Source organism: Doryrhamphus excisus, linkage group LG3, assembly GCF_037039965.1.
Source record: "Doryrhamphus excisus strain RoL-2023G ecotype Guam linkage group LG3, RoL_Dexc_Guam_v1.1, whole genome shotgun sequence".
Lineage (NCBI taxonomy): Eukaryota > Metazoa > Chordata > Actinopteri > Syngnathiformes > Syngnathidae > Doryrhamphus > Doryrhamphus excisus.
In genome coordinates this window covers 18287846-18309821 of record NC_136359.1, presented here as the reverse complement: position 1 = coordinate 18309821, position 21976 = coordinate 18287846, and the positions used below count along the sequence as shown (strand labels likewise).

General features: G+C 40.7%; 1 protein-coding gene across 3 annotated transcripts in view; it reads left to right on the top strand.

The window, feature by feature from the left end:
- LOC131128603 (tetratricopeptide repeat protein 28-like) overlaps positions 1-21976 on the top strand; it is a 188893-nt gene that overhangs the window by 61155 nt on the left and 105762 nt on the right. Inside the window, exon 1 of one of the 3 annotated variants that reach the window (XM_058071607.2) lies at positions 2599-3252. The exons of the other annotated variants lie outside the window; for them this stretch is intronic. Coding sequence (XP_057927590.2) covers positions 3226-3252 — 27 coding nt within the window. The 5' untranslated portion in view covers positions 2599-3225. Of the gene's footprint in view, positions 1-2598; positions 3253-21976 lie in introns of those variants that run through there. 3 annotated transcript variants of the gene reach the window in all.

Here is a 21976-nt window from a genome sequence, read left to right as displayed (position 1 = left end):
GCAGCAATGTTTTCATCTGCAGCCGTGGACACGTTTCCACGTTGATAATTGCTTGGTTATCACTTTGTATGGGGGCTCTGCCAGTAACTGCATTGATTTTCCTTTCCCTTGATATTTTGTAAAAATTATACAAAGCAGTTGCAGATGTTTTGTCACTCTTGACAAGTCATACTAGACGAGGATTCTTGGCAATTGTATACACAGGAAGGCTGCGGGTAAAATATTATTCTGTGCATCGCTTATGACAGCTGCTCTAAGCAGGAGAAAACGGGGGACATAAACGGGGCTGTAGTTGTCTCCAGAATCCAAGGCCTCTGCATCCTTCATGAACACTGCAGTTTTTGTGGCAACAATTCAATTTACTATTACTTGGAAAAAAAGCAAGGACAGCAGCCTCTGTTGACAGAGGAGGCTGCGAGTCATAGCAGTTGCTGAGTTTGATGTTATACTCATCATAGCATTAGCACAATAAAAATAAAAACTGCACGTTATTGTTCATACACAAAGTGATGCACAAAGGTGTTGAGGACAGCTTTGGACACACAAGGACAGCATGACGGCCGACGCTTTCTCCTCAATCTTAGTGCTGGTGATATCATTTATCAGTTTGCTGGAGAGGTAATTGACTTTTCTTTTGACTTGTCTTTATTACATGAATTAATGCATTGTGGCGTGAGTGAGCGTGCCGTTTTGTTGACTTGATGGAGTAGTTTGTCTTTCTGTTAATTTCTATTAAGGAACTCCTTCGTCAACTGTCTTTCTGGGACCTTCTGTGAAAAACATCAAAAGGACCGTTGGGAGACAATGGGGAGTCTAATAATAATCACAATAACATTAAAAAGTGATTTGCATACAAATGGACCCTGTGCCACACTTTGGATACATTGGTTTGTTTCAGACCTGCATTGCATGGTGGAGGTGGAGATCCACTGCTAAGCCCCCTCGTAACTGAATACACGTATGATGCAATTACCACGTCCTCCCTTTCACTTTTAATGCACACATTACCCGCTAAATATAATGACTATGTTCCTAATTTGTCAACATGGATTGCTTCTACGTACGTATGAGGTGTGTTATAAAGCGGCGTTATGGTATCCATGTTGCTATCAATGAAGCAAGACACCAACTTTGAACCTCAATAACCGGCGATTGGTCTATCAGGTCTGAAAGCATAACTAAACATGCACGTGTGCCTTTTACAGACACGCATGACTGCATTTTCTGGATGCAATGTCAGCAGTGAGGTGACGACAGCCATTCTACATAAGAGTTATTTTGCCATTGATGAGTGAAGGTATCATACCACCTTCTGTACCTTTGCAAGAATGCATCTGAATGTTCACCCCTCTGATTGGTCAGATAATCATAACATAATAATCCACAGGTCACACTGGGAAAGTTCCCTGTTTTTGCAGTATCATGATGTAGTAGTATATGTCTTGTATACAGATGCTATACAGATGCTTTAACAATGACAGTCTCCCGAGCTAACTAGTTATCATTCATTCATTCATTTTCTACTGCTTATCCTCACAAGGGTCACAGGGGTGCTGGAGCCTATCCCGGCTGTCTTCGGGTGAGCAGCGGGGTACACCCTGGATGGTCGCGAGCCAATCACAGTGCACATATAGACAAACAACCATTCACACTCACATTCATACTAATGGTGTCGCCAATTAACCTAGCATGTTTTTGGAATGTGGGAGGAAACCGGAATACCCGGAGAAAACCCACGCATGCACGGGGAGAACATGCAAGCTCCACCCAGGGATGCCAGAGAGATGGGAATCAAATCCGGGTCTCCTAGTTGTGTGGCCTGCGCGCTAACACTCGGTCAGCCCAAAATAAATAAATAAATAAATAAATACTAAATTAAATTATTAATTAAAATGTTTTTGGAATGTGGGAGGAAACCCGAGTACCCGAGGAGAACCCACGCATTGGGAGAACATACAAACTCAACACAGAGATGGCCGAGGGTGGAATCAAACTCGTGTTTCCTAGCTGTGAGGCCTGCGCGCTAACCACTCGGTCGCCGTGCACCCCAAACTAGTTATCCTCCAATTTATTTACTAGGATTTATTAGAATAGGTTTGAAAAACTGAGTGAGGAAGATGGACCAAGTAATAAGCCAAAAACATACCACCGGGAGGAACGTCGGACAGCAAGGGTCCATGGCTGCAAGTACAGTAATATAAATAAATGTCTCATCAATATTAAACATTACTGACACCTACAGAATTGACCACTACACTACATATGACTTATCTTTCAATAATTTAAACTTCATATACAGATAAAAGGTAAGAACACAAATGTTTTTTACTTCTTAGTAAATATGACTAAGAAGTATTAATAATAATTAATTGGTTAATAACATATATTTAAAAAAAAAGCCATGAGCCTCACCGCACCGTTGCACACCGTGAGGAACATGAATACAGGTAAATCAGTATAACCTGATTATGTAAATGAGCCTCCCGCTTCATGGGAACGGGCGGCGCTATGACCCTGCGGCTCCTGCCTCCTCAGCGAGTAAAGAGAGAAGGGAAGGAAGTCATCAGAAAAGCTTCAGTCCAGTTTGTTGCTCTTGCACGAATCAGTTTATCCTTCCAGCTCCTCACAAATTCCAGGGATTTTTTTTGTCCTTGCCCCCTCCTCCCCCCTTGAAAATAGTCTCCCCCTTCGTCCTGACTCGCTCCGGCTCCCTCTCTCTTTTAAAACTGTTTCTCTACGGGAAAAAAGTGCGTCTTGGCCACTGGAAAAAAAAGAGGGACCACTGTGATGTAAATGTCTACACCAAGAGGATAATCTGGACTTACGAGGACGTTTTTTAAAAAAGTTAGACATATTTTTGTGGTTTGGATCCGACGTGGAGTCACCGAACCGTGTGTTCCTCCTGCCAGGGGAGTGGGTCCATAGCGGATTGCTGCTTTGGATTTACGCACACAAACCTCCGGGCACAGACACTGGCAACGAACACCGTGGCTGTGATTTCTTCAGCGACTATACGTGTGGATTTAAATCGTGTATGAGTCGTGTCAGCTGCCCTGTATACCTCTCTAAAAATTGGTGCAAAACTGAGCCTGCCACATCTCAGCATGCGTCGCCCCTTGGAGAACATGTGAAGTGGCAGCAGCATGACTTGCGCCCCGGATTTCTCCCACTCTGCATTCCGTTCTCCTATAATATCTTAATGCTGGTACATTTTGGTTTACAAATATGATGAAATGGCAGCCCCGGAAGAAGGTGAGTTTTCTTCCACTTTGTTTAGCCACTTACGTCCATAAATCAGTGACTCACAAGTTACAAAGAAGGCACACGCACGGATCTCTGTAAAGTGTATGTATATTAGTGTATTATAACCACAACCGTTTATGATCCCATTCAGGGTTTGTGGGATTATAATGCCTTGCCCACTTAAATGTGCTTTTTAACCTCTTTTAATGTGTTTTATCTAGTTTATAGAAGCAGTTTTACCAGGCAGCAAGCAGATGTGCAGCCTGTTAGTCAGGGTTATGCTGCACTTCTGTTTTGGATTATATCTTTATTGTAATAAATATATTGTATGCAAATGGAACACAGTATATTTCACTTACATTTAAATGGTGATCAACTCACTTTTTCCGTATGATTTGAAAGAGTTGTTATTTATTGAAATAGAACTAAATGTTTGTGTGTACAAAGAATGTATTATTGCAGCAGTTTTTTAATAGTTCACGCTTCATAGTCTTGCTCTATTACACAATGGAAACTACTCCAAATCATCTGGGTTGTATCAAAATATCTGAAGGCACCCAATGGATTGTTTTAGATGTTTACCAGCAGGGGGCGCATGTCTGACAAGAAGCAGCAACAGCAGGGGTTTCATGCAAGAGGTGCTTTTTAGGAAAATGGTCCACAAAGTGGAGAAAATACCAAAATGTCTTCTTTTATTCAATTTTTGTTATTATAATTATGTAATATTTCTCAGCAACTGTTGGACATACACAGCTGAGACATGCTACAGATGTTGCGCTAGTGCCAGATGCATTGTGTGACCTTTACAACTGTGATGGATTGGAGTTGATGATGGTTGACTCAATGTGTTTCAACTTAGTAGCGCATGCCCCCGCCATCCCCCTCCCAAATTAATTAAAGTCTTGCATCTACTGTCATTAACGTGGATGATCTCAGCCTCCAGTACAAACTCCTTAATGTAGCATTGTCAGCAGAGAAAGCAAAAGCCGTATGAGCATGCTCTAATGAATTCTCCAGCTGTGTAGTGTGTCTGCCAGAGTCATCCATGGAACCCCCTTTGAGGACACAAAGCCCTTCCTTACTGAAGGAAGTGTCATGTAAGCCGTATGAGCTCCATCTTTAAATATTACAACAGTAATTCTACCCTTCATAAGCAGATTCTATTGTAAAAGCCGATACTGCACGAATATGCCAAACAACCCATTCAGGATGGAAAGTGGTTTAACTGTGTTTACTGTGATGATGATTAATTAACCTGTTGGAGAGGTGAGACGTTGACATTGCTGCTGGCAGATGGTTGTTTTGAAATTCATGGAAGAAGGAAAGTTCTTCCATGAAACTGATTTGCACTAGTGGCTTCCAAATACATATCACAGAGGCTTCAACACACTGAATGTAGTTATTCCATAATCAAGTACAGTTGTATGATGCTCATTCATTCATTCATTTTCTACCGCTTTTTCCTCTTTGTTTTAGAAAATGTTGCTTCTGTTTTTGTACAGTGTCTCTGTGTGGAGTTTGCATGTTCTCCCCATGCATGCGTGGGTTTTCTCCGGGTACTCCGGTTTCCTCCCATATTCCAAAAACATGCTAGGTTAATTGGCGACTCCAAATTGTCCATAGGTATGAATGTGAGTGTGAATGGTTGTTTGTCTATATGTGCCCTGTGATTGGCTGGCGACCAGTCCAGGGTGTACCCCGCCTTTCACCTTAAGACAGCTGGGATAGGCTCCAGATTGCCCGCGACCCTCGTGAGGATAAGCGGTAGAAAATTGATGGATGGATGGGTCTTCGGTTTTTATACAGTATTGCTGGAAATACAGACAAATCACACTGCTGACTGTCCGTGCTTTTGTTTATCAATTTGGCTGCTAAATAACTGAAGAATGCCAAAGAAAGTTGTCACTTTAAGTAATGATATAATACGATTAGTTTGTATTGTTTTTTTACATGTAAAATTACAATTATTCTCTATAAAATGTATTTTTTATTCATATTTTGGGGTTTTAATGGGAAATAATGCCTTGGTTTTTGCATGTTTTTAGTTTTTACCCAACCATTTTGTAACTAATGAATAACAAAAACTGACGTATCACTCTACTCGTACTTCCACTAATTGGCAACTTCAGAAATATATGATAATGTTAATGAAATACATACAACATATGGACCTCCGGTGCAGTTAAGTCAGCCGGTGGTAGAATAGACACACATGACATTGAGCAGTTGAAGTTCATTCTCAAAGAAAACACAGCTGTGACATTCATTGTCATTGTCGTCATTTGAATATGGAGCATATTTTTATCCTGTCTGTGGGACACACAAGATGCCCTGAGAAGGATAAAGCTCTGTAATTTGTCAGATAGTCTATAAATCATTTTTACAGCAGCATACACAATACCACCATGCATTGCCTCAAAACCAAGAACAAAATGTCCCTTGACCGATAACAAAAATAGAAACCATCTGTTTAAATATCAAGTTTAGTCAGTCTATCACGCCACAGAGCCGTTTGTCTTGTCATGTCATGTTTGTGGTGCTAAATTAGATTGTTGTTGCATGCACTATGCAACAGCAAAGTGCATTTAACTCTAACAGAGTCACATCCAGTGAGTCATGCCTCTACTTACAGTCTTTGCTATTGTAAATCTCATATGCCTAAAAGAGGTGAGCCACCCCTGGTTGTCCCACATTGGAAAGAAAACAGAAGTGTAATTTGAATTACATGACACTCTTGTAGTGTGTGAATGTGGTACATTCGCTTGGCTCTGTCCCTAAATTTAACCTCAGCTTCTTTTCCATGGATATCCACGGAATCCTGACTAGGAATAAACTGTATGGCTCAGATTCTCGAGTGTGAACCCAATGCTCTCACACATGAATTCTATGATCAAATGTACTTATTGATTCTGTTTGGACCATCCTTTGTAAACATGATGGCAAGGAATATCTTCAAAGATAATTATTTGGTCAAAGAGTTTTTCATTTATTATTTCATATTTTCCATGCAATGAGGTGGGTTAAACGCTGAAGAAAATTTGTGTGTATTGTGCAGTGAGGTGTGCATGAACAAAGGCTGCCACATTTAGTTTCTGCCGTCTGCCCTGCATTAATCAATACCGCATTGAGAGCTTTTTGATTGGCTTCATGAGCCAGATTTAAATACAGCGGGTGATGGCAGTCCTTTTAAGCAGCATGGACATCGCTGTTTCGGTTAGTGATGCAGAAGAATGTCAACACGACCCCCTGCTATGTTGCGATGGCCACTGCAGATTTCTCTGGGCCAGTATTAAAGAAGAGAGGAAAGCTAACTCAACCAGGCAGGGAGAGATGGCGGTAGGGCGAAATGTGCCCCGAAATCAATGAGAGTCGCTGATAGAATCTCCCCAGGTCACATTTCGACTGGAAAAGTGTGGGAGATGCAGGTTAGAAACTCAACATATCTTGAAAGGAAGACACAAGTGCTTGCCTGTTAATTGTATACCACCGGGAGTCAAGATCTCATAGCGGCTCATAGGTGCTGGACATGACTCTTTGTTCATGTATTAGTAACAGTAGTTGAGTGCCCCTACAAATGTATTGTACAACGACATTTCGTTGGCAATTTCACTACTGTGTTTTTGTGCAATGACAATAAAGGGAGTCTATCTATTGTCATTCAAAATACTGTTAACAGTTGACGTTGATGTTGGAATTTAATTAATTTGTTCAACAACTTTTAAAGCCAGGACTCTCAACTGGTGGGTTGTGAGTTTTTGGATGAAAACTTCATTAAACATGTTTGTGTTAAATTGAAAAATGTCTGCATTTTGAGTTGCTGTTTATGATTAAGGGGTAATGTTGGGTCCCACCATTGAGAACCACTGTTTGAAAGTACATATCCATGATCATAGTCATTTCAATAAGCGCTGTAGTGTGCTGTTGTGTCATATCCGGTGGCTAGACTGTGTATTTAATCTCTATCATGTGACGTGACTCTGTGGCCAAGTCACAGGAAAAGTGAGTGTTTGTTTTTGTGGTTATGCCAGATGTTTAATGACTTCCACACTGGTGACTTAAAGCCTCCTCACCTGTGTGTGACAGCATGCCGTGCTCATGTTTCTCTGGTCAGACCCAGTGCAGGTTCAGCACTTTTACATACCTATCTACAGTGTGTCCATTGGCTTTTCACCTCACAGACGTCCCTCTGTTATTTATGAGCTCTCTGGCCAGGAGAAAGGGACTGCCTTTCCCCGTGGTGCTCCGTTGGTCTCTGTGACATCCTCACAGCTGGTGGCAGCAAATCAGTTTGAGAATACATCCAGAGTGGAGGAAAAAACGTCAGAAGGTGCAGAAGAAAGAAGTACAGTATGTGGGCGAGGTTGTCAGCAGGAGAGGCAATCATTTGGAGCTGAGACAAAGAAGGCCTATCTACCAAGATGATTCATTACTATTCAGGTGGAATGGAATATAGAATATTTACACTTGCGGTCTTCTAAGTGGGTGTGGTCTAATTAGTTTTTTTTTTTAGTTTCATCCTTTTTACCTTTTACCCTTACAGAAGAGTTACATGCAGTATAGCATATATTATATACATACTGTATGTACACACAACATATATTAGGGATGTCCGGCATTGGCTTTTTTTCAGATTGTATATATATATCTGTAACCTTATTATAGGTACACAGTATTTGTTTTCCATAAGGCAATATATACACTTGAGGTATCTGTATCTTTTGCAGAACCACCCAATGCTGACCGTGTGTTTCTGCTGCAAAAGTTCAGTGTCAAAGTTACCAAAGCAGTATCCTTGAGAGTAGTTCTCTGGTGATCAACTGATGTACCCCTAAAAGGGGTATGATGTACTTTTTTTGTTAGATAGTCTCTTTAAATTCCATCTTACACTGGAATGCAACATTGGGACTGCAGGGAAAACAGATACAGAAGAGGCTCTTGAGAGCGGCGCTTTGACAGAGACAGACCTTGTACAAAATTAATTTTCCCCTGATTTTCGTCTCAGAATGTTCTGGGTTGAAAAATGGCTCCAATATATACTTCGGTGACTGTATAGATCATAATCTGTTCACAGGGTAACTTCAGGTCTGTTATTAAGATACTGTACATCTGGGAAACAGGGAACAGGGGGCTTGATGGAAGGATTGAAAGTGAAGACGGAATTGAATTGCTGCAAAACTGTGGACAATGATGAAATTTGAGGTGGTTGTAATCCCAGAAGTCAGGACACTTGGAGGACTGGGGGCTATGGAAAACGATGCTGCGCAAGATCGAGATTAGGAGTTTAAGAGTGAGAGGCCTGAGAGTAATACAATGGGGATAATTAATGATTGGGACCAATAGCACCTGCTGTTTTTTTACACTGCTGAGTATTTGTGGTCCAGCATGTTGAGGGGGATGAGATGTAGCTGATTGGCCAGCTTCTCTGGTCCATCCTCCTGGGGTATAAAAATGTAGTCGCGGGGGTGGAGACTGGGCCAGGTAAATAGGAGGGAACTTCGACTCAGTAATCCATCTCTAATGTTTGTACCGTACTCATACGGTTAATCCCAGTCCATTTATCCCATTGGGAATACTGGACAGTGATGGAGGACAGTAGGAAGGCAAGGCCAAGACACATTGGTTTGCAGCACACACAAGCTTTTTTTTTTTCCTGGTTAGGAACTCTTGGGAACCCACTGTCAAAAAACAAGAGGTGAAACAATAGATGCAATTGTGACTGGGCCATCCTGCTCTCATTAATCCTCATTCTTGGACCTGTATCTAGCCCACTGTGTGGAGAGATGGATTTTTGGATTGCAAGTAGTAAATGTGAAAATTGATTTTATATGTGGAAGATTCTATTTCCATGCTCTCCTCCAAGTCTGACAACACCCATTTCTGATTTACCACGATGGTCCTTTACCCTCCAGTGCCCCGTTAGAGGCAAATGGTGTTATGTTTGAATTTATTGAGGTCATCGTTCCTCAGGTGTTGTCAGCTGCTTGAGAGAGGAGGTGCCTGCTTCTGAGGGCGTCCATAGAGACCTGACTTGATGGACCACATCAATAGGAATGCATGCCCTTCATCTCTGAGGTGGAACAGACTCCCACTATCATTCCTTTCACTGGTTAAGCTTCTGTGGTGTGAACTCGGTCTGGCATGTTTTGCACAGTCAAGAGCTGTCATACACAAGATGGCTTACATTATATCCAATTTTAATTTTGTCAATGGCACTTGATATCCCTTCGTCGTACTGCCTGAAAACACATACTTTTCCTGTTTCAGAACATTTATCAGTATAGATCTGCCAAAACCACAGTCCTACATTCTTCTATAACTCATACTGGACGTGGTCCAGTTGGCCGGGTATAGCAGCTCGGTCCTCAGACCTTGCAGCTGTCTCCAACCGATGTTGTGTTGGATATTGTGGCAGACTGCTTGTAGGCTCTCTTTGAGGGTCTGTGATCCAGTTTGGATTGAGACGTGTGAAAAGCACTACTAATACTACCCTGCCACCAACTGACACCCACTAATTCCATCTCTTCTTTTGTCAGCGATGGATTCATAAGCCCCTTTCTGAAGGCTCAATTTTGCAGGAGTGTGACCACGGCTTAGCTATAGCTGCATGTAGCTATGTGACATTGCATTGCTTGCCTTGATGGTCTGGGCCTGCCACCTGAGTGGTCAACATAGAATTCTTCATTAAATGTCTGATATTTATAGAGCATGAGGAAGGAATTTAGCCTGCTTGACTATTTTACACAGAGTGCATGACGGAAGAAAACATCACTTTTAGTATTTTTACACTCCGACTGCGTAGCATGTTCTGGCCTCACAGACTATGTCTGCAAGGGTCTCAGAAACAAACCACCCTGGAGCAGATTGCTTTAGTTCCCCTTAATCACCCCAACCTATCTGGTGCTGCCAGAGAGAGTGGAGAGAGTGGCTAATTTATCTTTTCCTACTATTTCCTCTAAAATCCTTCTTAGGGAAATAATTCAGATAAGTCTTTTTTGTGTCTTTTAGTTCTTGTTTTGGTTGTTGCTCATTCCTGTAAACTTGGATTTATACATTTAAGGCATGCACTTAATGAGATACCTGTGTTTATCACTGCTACAATATGCTATGAGAGATTTAGGATTCCACCTTGCAACAAGGTGCAGAGACAGGCTGTGACTGGCATGCTGACTGAGATAGATTGAGTACTGAGGACTGAAGAACAAACTAAAACTACCTTATAGAGCACATGGCCCGGGTGCCATATCCGTCCCGCAGTGCAATTTCAACGGTTTGGAAAATAACATAGAGTTGGCCCGCTTCACGGACCTTAACAAACAATGTGCTTTGAGCGATTTGAGTAAGTAAGCGCACCCTCCAGTACAAACTATTCTGGCATTTGGATTTTAAATAAATATTGTATATGGCACAATATTCACAATCATTCTTGATAAGGGTGCCAAATTCAGACCAAAAGTCAAAATAATTTAACTGTACATGGCTAAAAACAGTAACACTTTATATGTTACACCCCCGTCTGTACAAAATAAGGCATAATACAAAGTGATCATTTTAACTACAGCAAAGCATGCTGGGAAATGCATAATCTTCCCATTCCACAGATGCAAACTCTTCCAAGTTACACATGGTACAGATTTTTGTGTTGATATAAAATATTGAAACTTTTGCCCTGGTATTGAGAGAATGATGAAGATGTCTTTGATCAATAATAACTTTATTGAAACGAACAATTAGGCCAACATAGTCGTATATCCACAAACTATCCGAAAGTAGAAATTTCAAGCAGGAACGAACAGACACAAAAAAGCACGTTTCTCCCACGCTGATGTAAAAAAAAACAAAAAAAAAACAAAAATGTGGTAGGGAGTGTAATGTCCAGTTTGGACCACTGTGCGATTGACTTTGACACCCCTGATTTACAAATTATTTGCTTTATCTGGAACCTTCCTCTTGTAGTTTGCATTAAAATAGCATGTATATGTCAACAAATGTGAAGAAAACTATCTGTTTCTCAGAAATTGTGCTTTTCTGTACCATGAAATGTCCTTTTTGTATTTGTCATGAAGTGCCTTAGAAAATGGTTGCCTTGACAAGTGAGCAATATCCTGGTGCCAGATAATGTGTGATCGATAGCAACTGCAATGTTATCATCCATCTGAGATGCTCAAATACTGTACTTTCTATCTTCCAGCCTGACGTTCCTCTCATTCAAGGTTCTACCTTGATCTATTTTCCTGTTACTGGGGTCAAAGGTTGGTGTTAGAGCCCATATTACTACACCTAGACCGGGCTACATCACATCCTACACCAGGCTGAATGGCGCCATGTCTGTGATGTGATGTTACATTATTTTAAGTAATGTCTGCATTTATTGCCATGTAATGTGTGTTGCTGCCCTGACACTTGTCTGGGAGATCTGAAAGATTAAATCATGCTGAACAAAACATGTTTAATGGTGCTGTGTTTTCTCAGTACAGATGCTTCAATAAGGATACAAAATCACTCATTGTACAAAAATAGCACATAACAGTTATAATGCCTCAGGTGTGAAATTATCTCCCCAATTTACATTACGGAGTGCATGTTTGGACCCTCCTCTTTATTTTCTCATTGAAAATGTTGTCTTTCTATGTTACTTTGAAGCCTGTCATTGACACCGCTGCCAAGGAGGTTATGTTTCTATGGTTGTTTGTGAGCAGGATTATGCCAAAGCTACTTAACCCATTTCCTTGGAAGTTTTTGTGAAAGGGTGGGCACGGGCTAAGGAAAAACCCATTAATTTTGGTGTGAAACCAGGATTCTTTTCACATTTGTTAAAATTACATACATCTCAATCCTAAAATTCAAGAGGTGTACTCGGTAGTAGAGTGTCATTCAGTTTCTTTTTCTATCATGCTTTTTGAATGACTGAAATGACAATGCCTGAAATCGATTGCTTAGCGCTGTAGACACTAAACACATGCAAGCAGTTTTTACAGTGGAGGAAATTAAGTAATGTATCTATAATGACTGGTGTATGGATGTAAGAAATATGGAAATAAAAATATATATATATATTTATTGAAATGTGAACACTAGGGATCGACCGATATGGTTTTTTGGGGGCCGATGCCGATACCGATTTTTTTTCCATATTCCGATATTTGCGGCCGATACTGCTTTTGATCCCTCAATTTACATGAAAAAATGACAATGATAACAAATATTACAGGTCTCAAGTTTAAACAAATATTCATTGAAATGTAAACACTAGGGATCAACCGATATGTTTTTTTTGGGGCCGATGCCGATACCGATTTTTTTCCATCAAAAAAAAAAAAAGAAATATGGAAATAGTCCATGTGCGACTGTCAGGGAGGGCACTGCATGTACCCGTAATGCTCGAACCAGAAGCAGCAACAAGAGCTGAAACTTTTCACTAGAAAGTCTTTTGTTGAAGTCTAGACAACAGGGACACTGTATTATTCATATCCTTGCAGCGCACACACACACAGCTCACTGCTGTACTTGTACAACTCTGAATTCATAATTCTCCACATTCATTTAAGCAATTACACATCCACATCCACTCATATGGATTTTCCACAGTTATCCATCGCCACCTTTCCACTATCGCAACATCATCTCAGCATAGTACTGCTGCTGCACACATGCAAGCAAAGCGGTGCCTGAGGCAGCGCAGGAGGTGGCAGCCAGGATGGTGGCTCTTCTGAAGCACATATGCACAGAAACACCCATGGGAGGTGGGTTGGACGCTGTACTGCTCACAGTGAAACGGCATTCTGGGATTGTTTGTTGGAGGTGTGGATGTTCGTGGGTGAGAAATGAATGAAATCCTCCCAATGTGCTCTTAGTCATAAAAGAAACATATTGATGATCTGGCAAATCCTGACAATCACTGAAAATTTGGAACCCATATACTTAAGTATGTTGAATTTGATTGTTCAAGAGTGCCTTCAATATGAAATATGCCGTGTGTCAATGTAATTTTAACGATATATATATCATTTATACTCCGGTTTCCTCCCACATTCCAAAAACATGCTAGATTAATTGCCGACTCCAAATTGTCCATAGGTATGAATGTGAGTGTGAATGGTTGTTTGTCTATATGTGCTCTGTGATTGGCTGGCGACCAGTCCAGGGTGTACCCCGCCTCTCGTCCAAAGACAGCTGGGATAGGCTTCAGCACCACCGCAACCCTCATGAGGAAAAAGCGGTAGAAAATGAATGAATGAATGAATATATCATTTATGTATATACAGTATATATATGAATAGAAACCTGTATTTTTATTTCTAATAAGAGATATAATAATGCATGACGGGGTTACCCAGTGTGATAGCTGGCTTTGAGATTGCTCTCATCAAGCACTTCCTTTTCACATCAGGGGTAATAATTAGGAAGTGCAAAATGCAAAGCTGCTTCAGAAGCTCATCTTTTGTTGTTATTGTGATATGCCGTACATGTGACACAGGTGTGTCAATCTTGGGTGTGTTGTGTCGACACGCAGTTTGACAGATAATGAAGATGAGACTGTGGACCTCTTTGTCTTGTCCCCATTTCCACACAGACTGACTCATTTATTTCCTTGCCCTTGTTTCCTGTAAATACTGCAGTTGTAGCACAGGAAGTTCTCCTCTCAGGAAACATACACAGATCTTGCATTCATTCCGCAACCTCCATTTTTCATTACTATTGATGCACGTGCTTCATTGTCTTAATCAGAGTGCGTCTTTAAGTGCTTTCCTGTTTGGGAAATTAGCATGAAATGATCTTGTTGGAGTGCCTGTCTCCTCTAGGCTTGTGTGATGGTGAGTCCCAGAGGGGGATTTTGAGGGGATTCAAATCGGTTGGTTGTAGAGAGGACGGGGAATTCTAAAACCTGATTAGAATATGGTGCGCCTTAATTAACTATGCTTTTTCGCTCATTCTATCTATCTATGTGTAATCAAATTACAGATGGTGATTTTCTCTTACCATCAAAAAAAAAAAAAAATGAACTGGTCCCACAAAAGAGGGAGGGGGGTTGAGGCGAGAAATAATACTCCTCTCAGCTGCTCGCCCACCTCCTCCTCCACCCTCCACTCCCGGTCTCATCTTCTCAAAGCAGTGTTTAGGAGTTAACAGATGTCTGAGCAATCATAAAACCTTTGTCTGCAACATTCCTGTACAAATATCATAAGGAAGTGTGTGGAAATGTTTCATTGGTATTGTATCTTCTTAACAGACAATACAAGACAAATGCAGCTTTAGAGTAGTCAGTGGACAGCATGTAGAGCAGTATAATCAGCATATTTGCAGAGTCTTACAAAGTCTAAAATCCAATTATTTGAATGTAAATCTGTAAAATCTGACAAAATGTCTTGGAAATGTATGATTTCCTTCATGTTTTTTGTACTTTTTTACCAGTCTGGCAAAACATTTCCGTGTGAATGGAATCGCTGATGGAATTGTGGAATTGGCCAATATAAACAGAATCTACGAATCCTGCGGAAATTGATGTACTGTATATGAAATGCTGTCATGGTGAGGAGAAAAACAAGAAACAAATGATGATGAAACAAATTTCATCACAAACAGTAGCCCAATGTCAAAACAATGACCTGAAACAGGAAAAAAGTTGACTTAAAAACAGAAAAAACAGAGCAGAGCATGCTAGTGTGTGCAACCCAGGCTGTATGAGTGTGTTTTACGGCTTGTTAATGCAAAGGGGCGTTTTTTTCACCAACGATTGTTAGTTGATCAGATCTGTGGAGTCCTATAGCCAGATATACACAACTTGAATCTTAAAACTAAACAGACACTGGAAAGTTGGTTTACCCTTTTGCTGTGCCGCAGATCTGGACACTGCAGTATTATACGTACCCCTTAATCTTGACTTTGTTGGTCTTGCCCATCGGTCTCCTCTCAAATAAAACTAGTCACTGTGTCATGGCTAAATAAAGACGACTCTGTCATTATGTTGTTGTTTGGTAGCCTGTCCCCTTCAAACGGATATATTTATCGAAACTTGAAGCTGAAGTTGAAGTTGAGAATGGACCATTCCAAACAGGGGCATGTAGAGCTGAGCTAAGCAGCAACGAGCAGTGAGTAAATCACACTGAGTCACTGTATTCATGTGTCATAAACTAATGACATGCTTTCAAACATCTTCATACTTCTCAGCTTGTGTGTCTGCCTCATGAGTTTACATGCCAAGTAGAATCTAAATTTCGTTCAGCTTTTCTTATAAAGAGGAATGTCGGGAGTTCTGTCATTAAAACATTGTAGCAGATTTCTGGCAGTGCACCGAGAAAATGGTGGATGGACTATTTCAGCTGCATGTGGACCTCAGACTTAATTATGACCAGATGGCAGAGAACCTCTCATATTAGTTTCTGTCCTCCTCCTTGGTCTGTGTGCTGCCTCCAGGTCCTTCATGTCTTCCTTTCAAAGTTTTCCAAGTGGCGTAAACTTCTTTGGACTGACAACATGTTTTGTTTCTGCTTGTTGAATATCTGAGCAGCTCTTGTCTCACAAGCTGATTGGAAAGATCAAGAGCTGCTCTCTTGAGAACTTAAAGGCCAAAAATGCAATTCAAGCACTTTTTTCTCTTCAGAGATGACACCTATATTAGTATCAACGTCTTCTCATCCCTTCTCATATCTTCTTTCTTTTCCTTCTTTCTGCCTAAATTCAAGTGCCTCATCTTTCCTCATCTACCTCCGCATATCTTCTGAGCTCCATCTTTATGCTGGTGTCTCCAAGGAAGAAACAGCCTTTAGCTGTAAATTGGCCCATTTCTCACATTTCATTTTGAAAGGCTACGGCAGGTAGAGATAAGGCGAGGAGAACCTGCTAGCCCAGCACATTAGTTGAACAGAATTCATTAGCGTACCTGCTTGCTTGATAGAGAAATGAGAGCTTTCCGTCGGCAGGAATGTCTGCCTTTCATTGTGAGCTCTTTGACGTTTGTACACAAATAAAATGATACTGAAGTAAGCAGTTTACCAAGGAACATTTTAGACTCAGTGGTTTCGTAAGCGAATAAAAATATCATGATGTCTTCATTATTCTGAAAATGTTCCAAAAAAGTACGTAAAAGCATAAAATTAGATATCACTGGAGCATAAAATGAATTGTTAGACCATGAGCTTCTTGTTTGACATACAATATTAATGCACGGTAAGAAGCGTGGAATGACTGTGTCCTGTCACATATGATTCCAGCTTTGGGGCCTTAAAATCTCACGGGACCTATTAAGGATTACAGATGAATTCAACATATTGTTGTGGTGCTTGCAATGAACATTTGTGATTTTTTTTTTGAAAAATCGGTGGTCTTAATGGATTCTGCTGTTGCAGTCATTTTTTTTTTCCTTCCACCACTTTTTCGTGGTCTGCGATTAGTGGGAGGAGAAGTGCAGCAGCCAATTGGAGTTTTATCTTAGTCCTACCATAGACTCCTCGCTGTCTGCAGCCCTCTCCTCAGCCCAATTTGTCACAAGATCACTCATTCAGATTGGTGTCATTTTAGTGGGGGCTGGTGTCTGCCCTTAGAGAGGAGTGATTATGGCAAAGTAAGATGAAAGGGGAAAATGCAGATGATGCTTAATCTCATTTGAGAAGTCTCACCTCCTCTTGCTTTTCTTTGCCTCTTTATCTCATCATCCTATTTCTCGTTCGCTCAAGGTCCTGTTGACCTCTCCATTTTCCACCCCTCTTGTCTTTCTTTCTCTTTAAATGTCCAAACTTGCCTTTCCTCTAACTTGCTCCCTTTCAACCTCTCTAACGTCTAACTCCCTTTGTCCTTGAATGCATTGTTGACACATTTCCAAAGCCTTTTAAAAATGTAGGCTAATCTGGGCTTTGTTTTAGTTTGTGTACATTAAAAGGGACCTGCACTTTTTCACAGTATGTATATAAAACAATACGACACGGTTAGAGGGCTTTGTAGTCAATATACTAAGTGTGCCCCAATGACGTGCATTGTTAGCTAGCTCATATTGACTTATTTTTTTTAGCTGTGCTCAAATCCTCAGCCAATAACAAAAGAACAAAATATGACTTGAAAAAAACTTGTTACTTAAAACCCTTGCTGGAAATGGCGAGTGATTCCTTTTCAGCAGGTTTTTAAAGCTGTATTTCCACAGTTGGAACTGGACCATATATTAGAGATTAGTGATAAGGTTGCCTTTCCTTTTGTGAGGAACGTTTTAAGGTGGTGATAATGAAAATGATTTTTCGAAGTACTTCCATATTACCGAGTTACTGCTTATTCAACTTCTGCCCCCCCACCCCCCACACCTCCATGAGGGAGATACAGCTCAAACCCAGTCTATATCGAATTTTATATTGTTCTTAAAGTAAATATTGCTATTTTTAACAAATATCGATATATTGCCCAGCCCTACCTCCTCTACAAACCCAAAGACCAGTTTTATACAGGCACCAGTCAAAAGGCTCCTCTGGGAGAGCGGAGTGTTGGGGAATGAGGTTAAGTGTGGTGACTGACCGACCTTCAATATTGCAACGCCCTCCATATCAGAATCTGACAGCCCACAAGAGTGTGCAAAGAAAGGGTTGGTGTGGTGTAATTGCAAATTCACTTGGAAAGCAGAAAGTGGAAGGAAGCATTTAAGGTCCTGGCCTGCCTGGTTTTCATGCATGAAAGATAGGCGATGACTGATTCTAGCTTTTAGCTTCCTTCTGACCGTAATAAATCACATTCACAGTGCATGCACCTAATCCCTTATTTGGACTGGATGGTGTGAGAATATTTTCAGCTGGGCTTGAGGAAACTACCAGCATAGAGATGATAATTACACACTTTTTCTCTTTTACTGCTAGCGCAGATCTTCAGAAGAGTGTCTGTGGGGTGCTATTTTTTCCTCTGTTCTATATCTGATCTTGTGTTGTTACACGAGCATAGTTGAGTAGAATGTGCCGAGACTGTTCGGAAACAAAGTCCTCCGTGTTGCCTCTGGACATGTTCCCCCATCAAGAAGCTAATTTTATGTCAGAACAGGGAAAGACAGATTTTATCTTCGGGATGGTAAATGTGATGGGGAAATTGACTGAAAACTTTTGCCATCATAAAAACAGGAGTAGTTACCGTTATGAAAACACATTTTTCTGTCTCCATGATTGTTCTCTTCCCATTTACGTATTTTTTTTCCAATAGCGACTGCTACACGACTACTGTTTGCTTCTCAATTTCACTTTTCATGAAATGGGAGGCCTTGAGATATGTGCTTCTGTATGTTAGACATCTAAATGTAAAACATTTCACAGATACATACACTTACAAACACTTAACTTGGTTTAACGACCTAAAGCATGTTTATTTAACCAAACCAATTTTATATACCATACTTCTATTTTCTAACTGGACTTTGGCATGTCTGGTCTGCTAAATCTTCAGGATGTTTTTTTTCTGGTATAGTATATGACACATTCCCGAACCCGCTGACTAAAAACCTGACAGGACAGTCAAATTTAAAGTTGAGGTGGACTCAAAACGTGTTTTTTTTTTTTTTTGTAGTGTTCAATTACGGCCTCATCATTAAAAAGTTGTAAAAAGATGACTGTACAATGTTAAGTTCATGAAAAATTGTGGCAAATAAAACCTTGTACTCACTGAAATCTACTGTATGTCAGTCATAACAAATGTGATGATTTGGACACCTCATGATTTATTGATTTACAGGTGGATAGCACAGCTAGAAGACCAGGGTTCGATTCCCCGCTCAGGCATCTCTGTGCGGAGTTTGCATGTTCTTCCCGTGCATGCGTCGGTTTCCTCCGGGTACTCCGGTTTCCTCCCACATTCCAAAAACATGCTAGGTTAATTGGCGACTCCAAATTGTCCATAGGTATGAATGTGAGTGTGAATGGTTATTAGTCTATATGTGCCCTGTGATTGGCTGGCGACCAGTCCAGGGTGTACCCTGGGATAGTCTCCAGCATGCCCGTGATCCTAGTGAGGCTAAGCAGTACAGAAAATGGATGGATGGGTGAATATACAGAGATAACAAAATCATGTTATATTTGCATGGAATAATTTGGCCCCATAAGTATACCATAGTGTCTTCCTTTGCAGCTGGTGTGTGTCAGAAAGGACTTCCCACATGAATTAATGTATGTGATGGCGGCAGCCACGGAAGGTTATATTGGATTTCCAAAGTTGCTGTATATCAACAACATTATCTGTGTAGCAGAAATTGTGTCCATTGCAAATCACTTTACAGGATGCAATTACAGTTAATATCAGGCACACTTAATAAAACGATTATATTCATGTCAGGTTTTTCTGCCCTGTTTGTCCCCAATATGCTGGATTAAATCATCAATCAAGAAAACACCAAACCTCATCCAAGATTAATTTTATCATCAAAATTGCAACCATGGAATTTTGATTTAATCATTTTTTAATAGAATAGATGATCCCTGTAAAGCTTTTTGGCGGTTTGGAGAGCATATAAACACATCCATACAAGACATTCCCCTCCTGCGTCCCTAACCTCTTTGTCCAATGTTCATGCCACCACATGCCACTGATGGCAAGGATGGCAGGTTTTGCGTCTTCAGAAGTGGAAATGAGATGCACAATGGCACTGTGTCAAAAAGCAGCAGATTGGACATTAGCAGTGAATGTTTCAGCAAATGTTTACAGATTTGTTTTATTCAAATTAGCTTAGAGTCTTGGAGCCAGAGGGTGCACCACAGTGGACACCTGCTCCATTAACCCCTCGTAATGTGTATGGGTGTAATCACTTGAAAAATCACAGGGAGGAAATGGAAATCAGTGTGTGTGCTATTAATGTGTGCCTCTTGTTTTTATTGCTAGTCAGAAGAAATAACAGAAGGAAGGTAAGATTGACATACTTTCAGCATTATAGTGCTTACCTACAAAGGCTTCCTGCTTATAGTTTCCACTCTTCATCTTACATTTAGTCAAACAATGAATCTAAATCTGAGCTGAGGGAGGGCAACCTCAGCCTGACTTCAGACGGGATTTATTTATGTTGTAAGCGCCTCGGCTTGATGTTTGACTTATTGCTGGGTCACATAATGTAGGTGGAGTCAGGTGGTACTTTATCACTACATTGTATGCCATCCATTCATCCATTTTCTATGCCGCTTGTCCTCACTAGGGTCGCGGGGCACTACATTATATTGCCATTCTTAATCAAGTCATGCTCCATCCTGTCACTTTTCCAGGTCACCTCCATTATACAGTATGCACTGTATCTGTTGGTGGTGGTAGATTTTCTCAAGACTTGATAATATTCATTAGACCATAGACGCACAAATGAAATAGTCCTTTCGAGCTTGTACACAGTTGTATCGGGTTTTTCCATCATACATATGATTGTCATAGTGTGATACTACAGTAAACCTCGGATATATCGGATTCAATTGTTCCCACTGGTTTTGTCCGATATAAGCGAAATCCGTTATATGCGTATACCGGAAAATGTCCGCCACATTCATTACACGGACGCGCAATGCCATGGGGGAACTTTCTTTGATCCATGTTCACAGCCAAAGCTGAAGATTATAACATCTTTGTATGAATTACAGACATGTACATGAGCATGTACAACGAAATAAAAAAAAATAAATTCTCAAATCTGTAGAAATGCCTTCTTGTTGCTCTTAGCGAGGTTTAGAAACCAAACGATAAACGTAAGTGCAAACGATAATGACGTCACATGCTATTGAAATGTATGGGAACTGGCCGACTTGTCAATAGCCTGCAACAAGAAGGCATTTCTACAGATTTGAGAATTTCTTTTTTATTTCGTTGTACATGCTCATGTACATGTATTCATTCATACAAAGATGTTATAATCTTCAGCTTTGGCTGTGAACATGGATCAAAGATGGATCAAAGGCCACGATGCGGCCATCCGATATATGCGAGGGAAATTGGAACGGGACTGGAGATTTTGTCCGGAATAGGCGAAATCCGTTATAAAAAATCCGATATATGCAATGATTTTTTATTGGAAATGCATTACAGAAAAATTGGTTCTTTTTTATCTGTCCGTTGTGAGCGAATTTCCGATATATCCGAGTCCGATATATCCGAGGTTTACTGTATTGAGTCATGCTGTATGTTAAGTTGAAATCCAGCTTCTGTTTCAATGCGGCTGTAGTCCAACAACAAGATTGTTAGAGTTGCTTCACGATTCCAGTGCCACATTGAATCCCAGCTTATGCATCTACAGTGTGCACCATTGCCCTCCATCTTTCAGTCGCTGCATAGTTTGCATGCCTGTCTCATTTGTCTTTAACCTTCATTCAAAACTAGGAGTGATGTGGCTTGCAAGCTTCTGCCCTGCTTCACCTCTTAAAAATTAATTGTGGATAAAATTTAAAATTGTGTGTGTGTTCAGATTCCACTATTGTACTTGGTATACAGGTATGCTTTGTGTGTGGGTTTTTGCACTGGAGTTTTTGTTTGTGAGATTTAACCAGGAAAGAACAAGTGTCTGCAGCTCTGTATCCAAAGTGTTTCCAGACTAATTCTCAAGTGACGAGCTATCATGCCAGCCGGGTATTGAATATTTAATGCTGGTGGATGTAGAAGATTGCCTTATTCTTGTCCGGATTAAATATTTAGTTTCGTCTGAATGGCGGATATGACATTGCAAGGTGCTGAGGGACACTGTTGATGTTGTGAAGTGTGGGGACATAACTGACTGCCAGCTGTCTATTTGGTTGGGACTCATGTGCAACTGGGACCT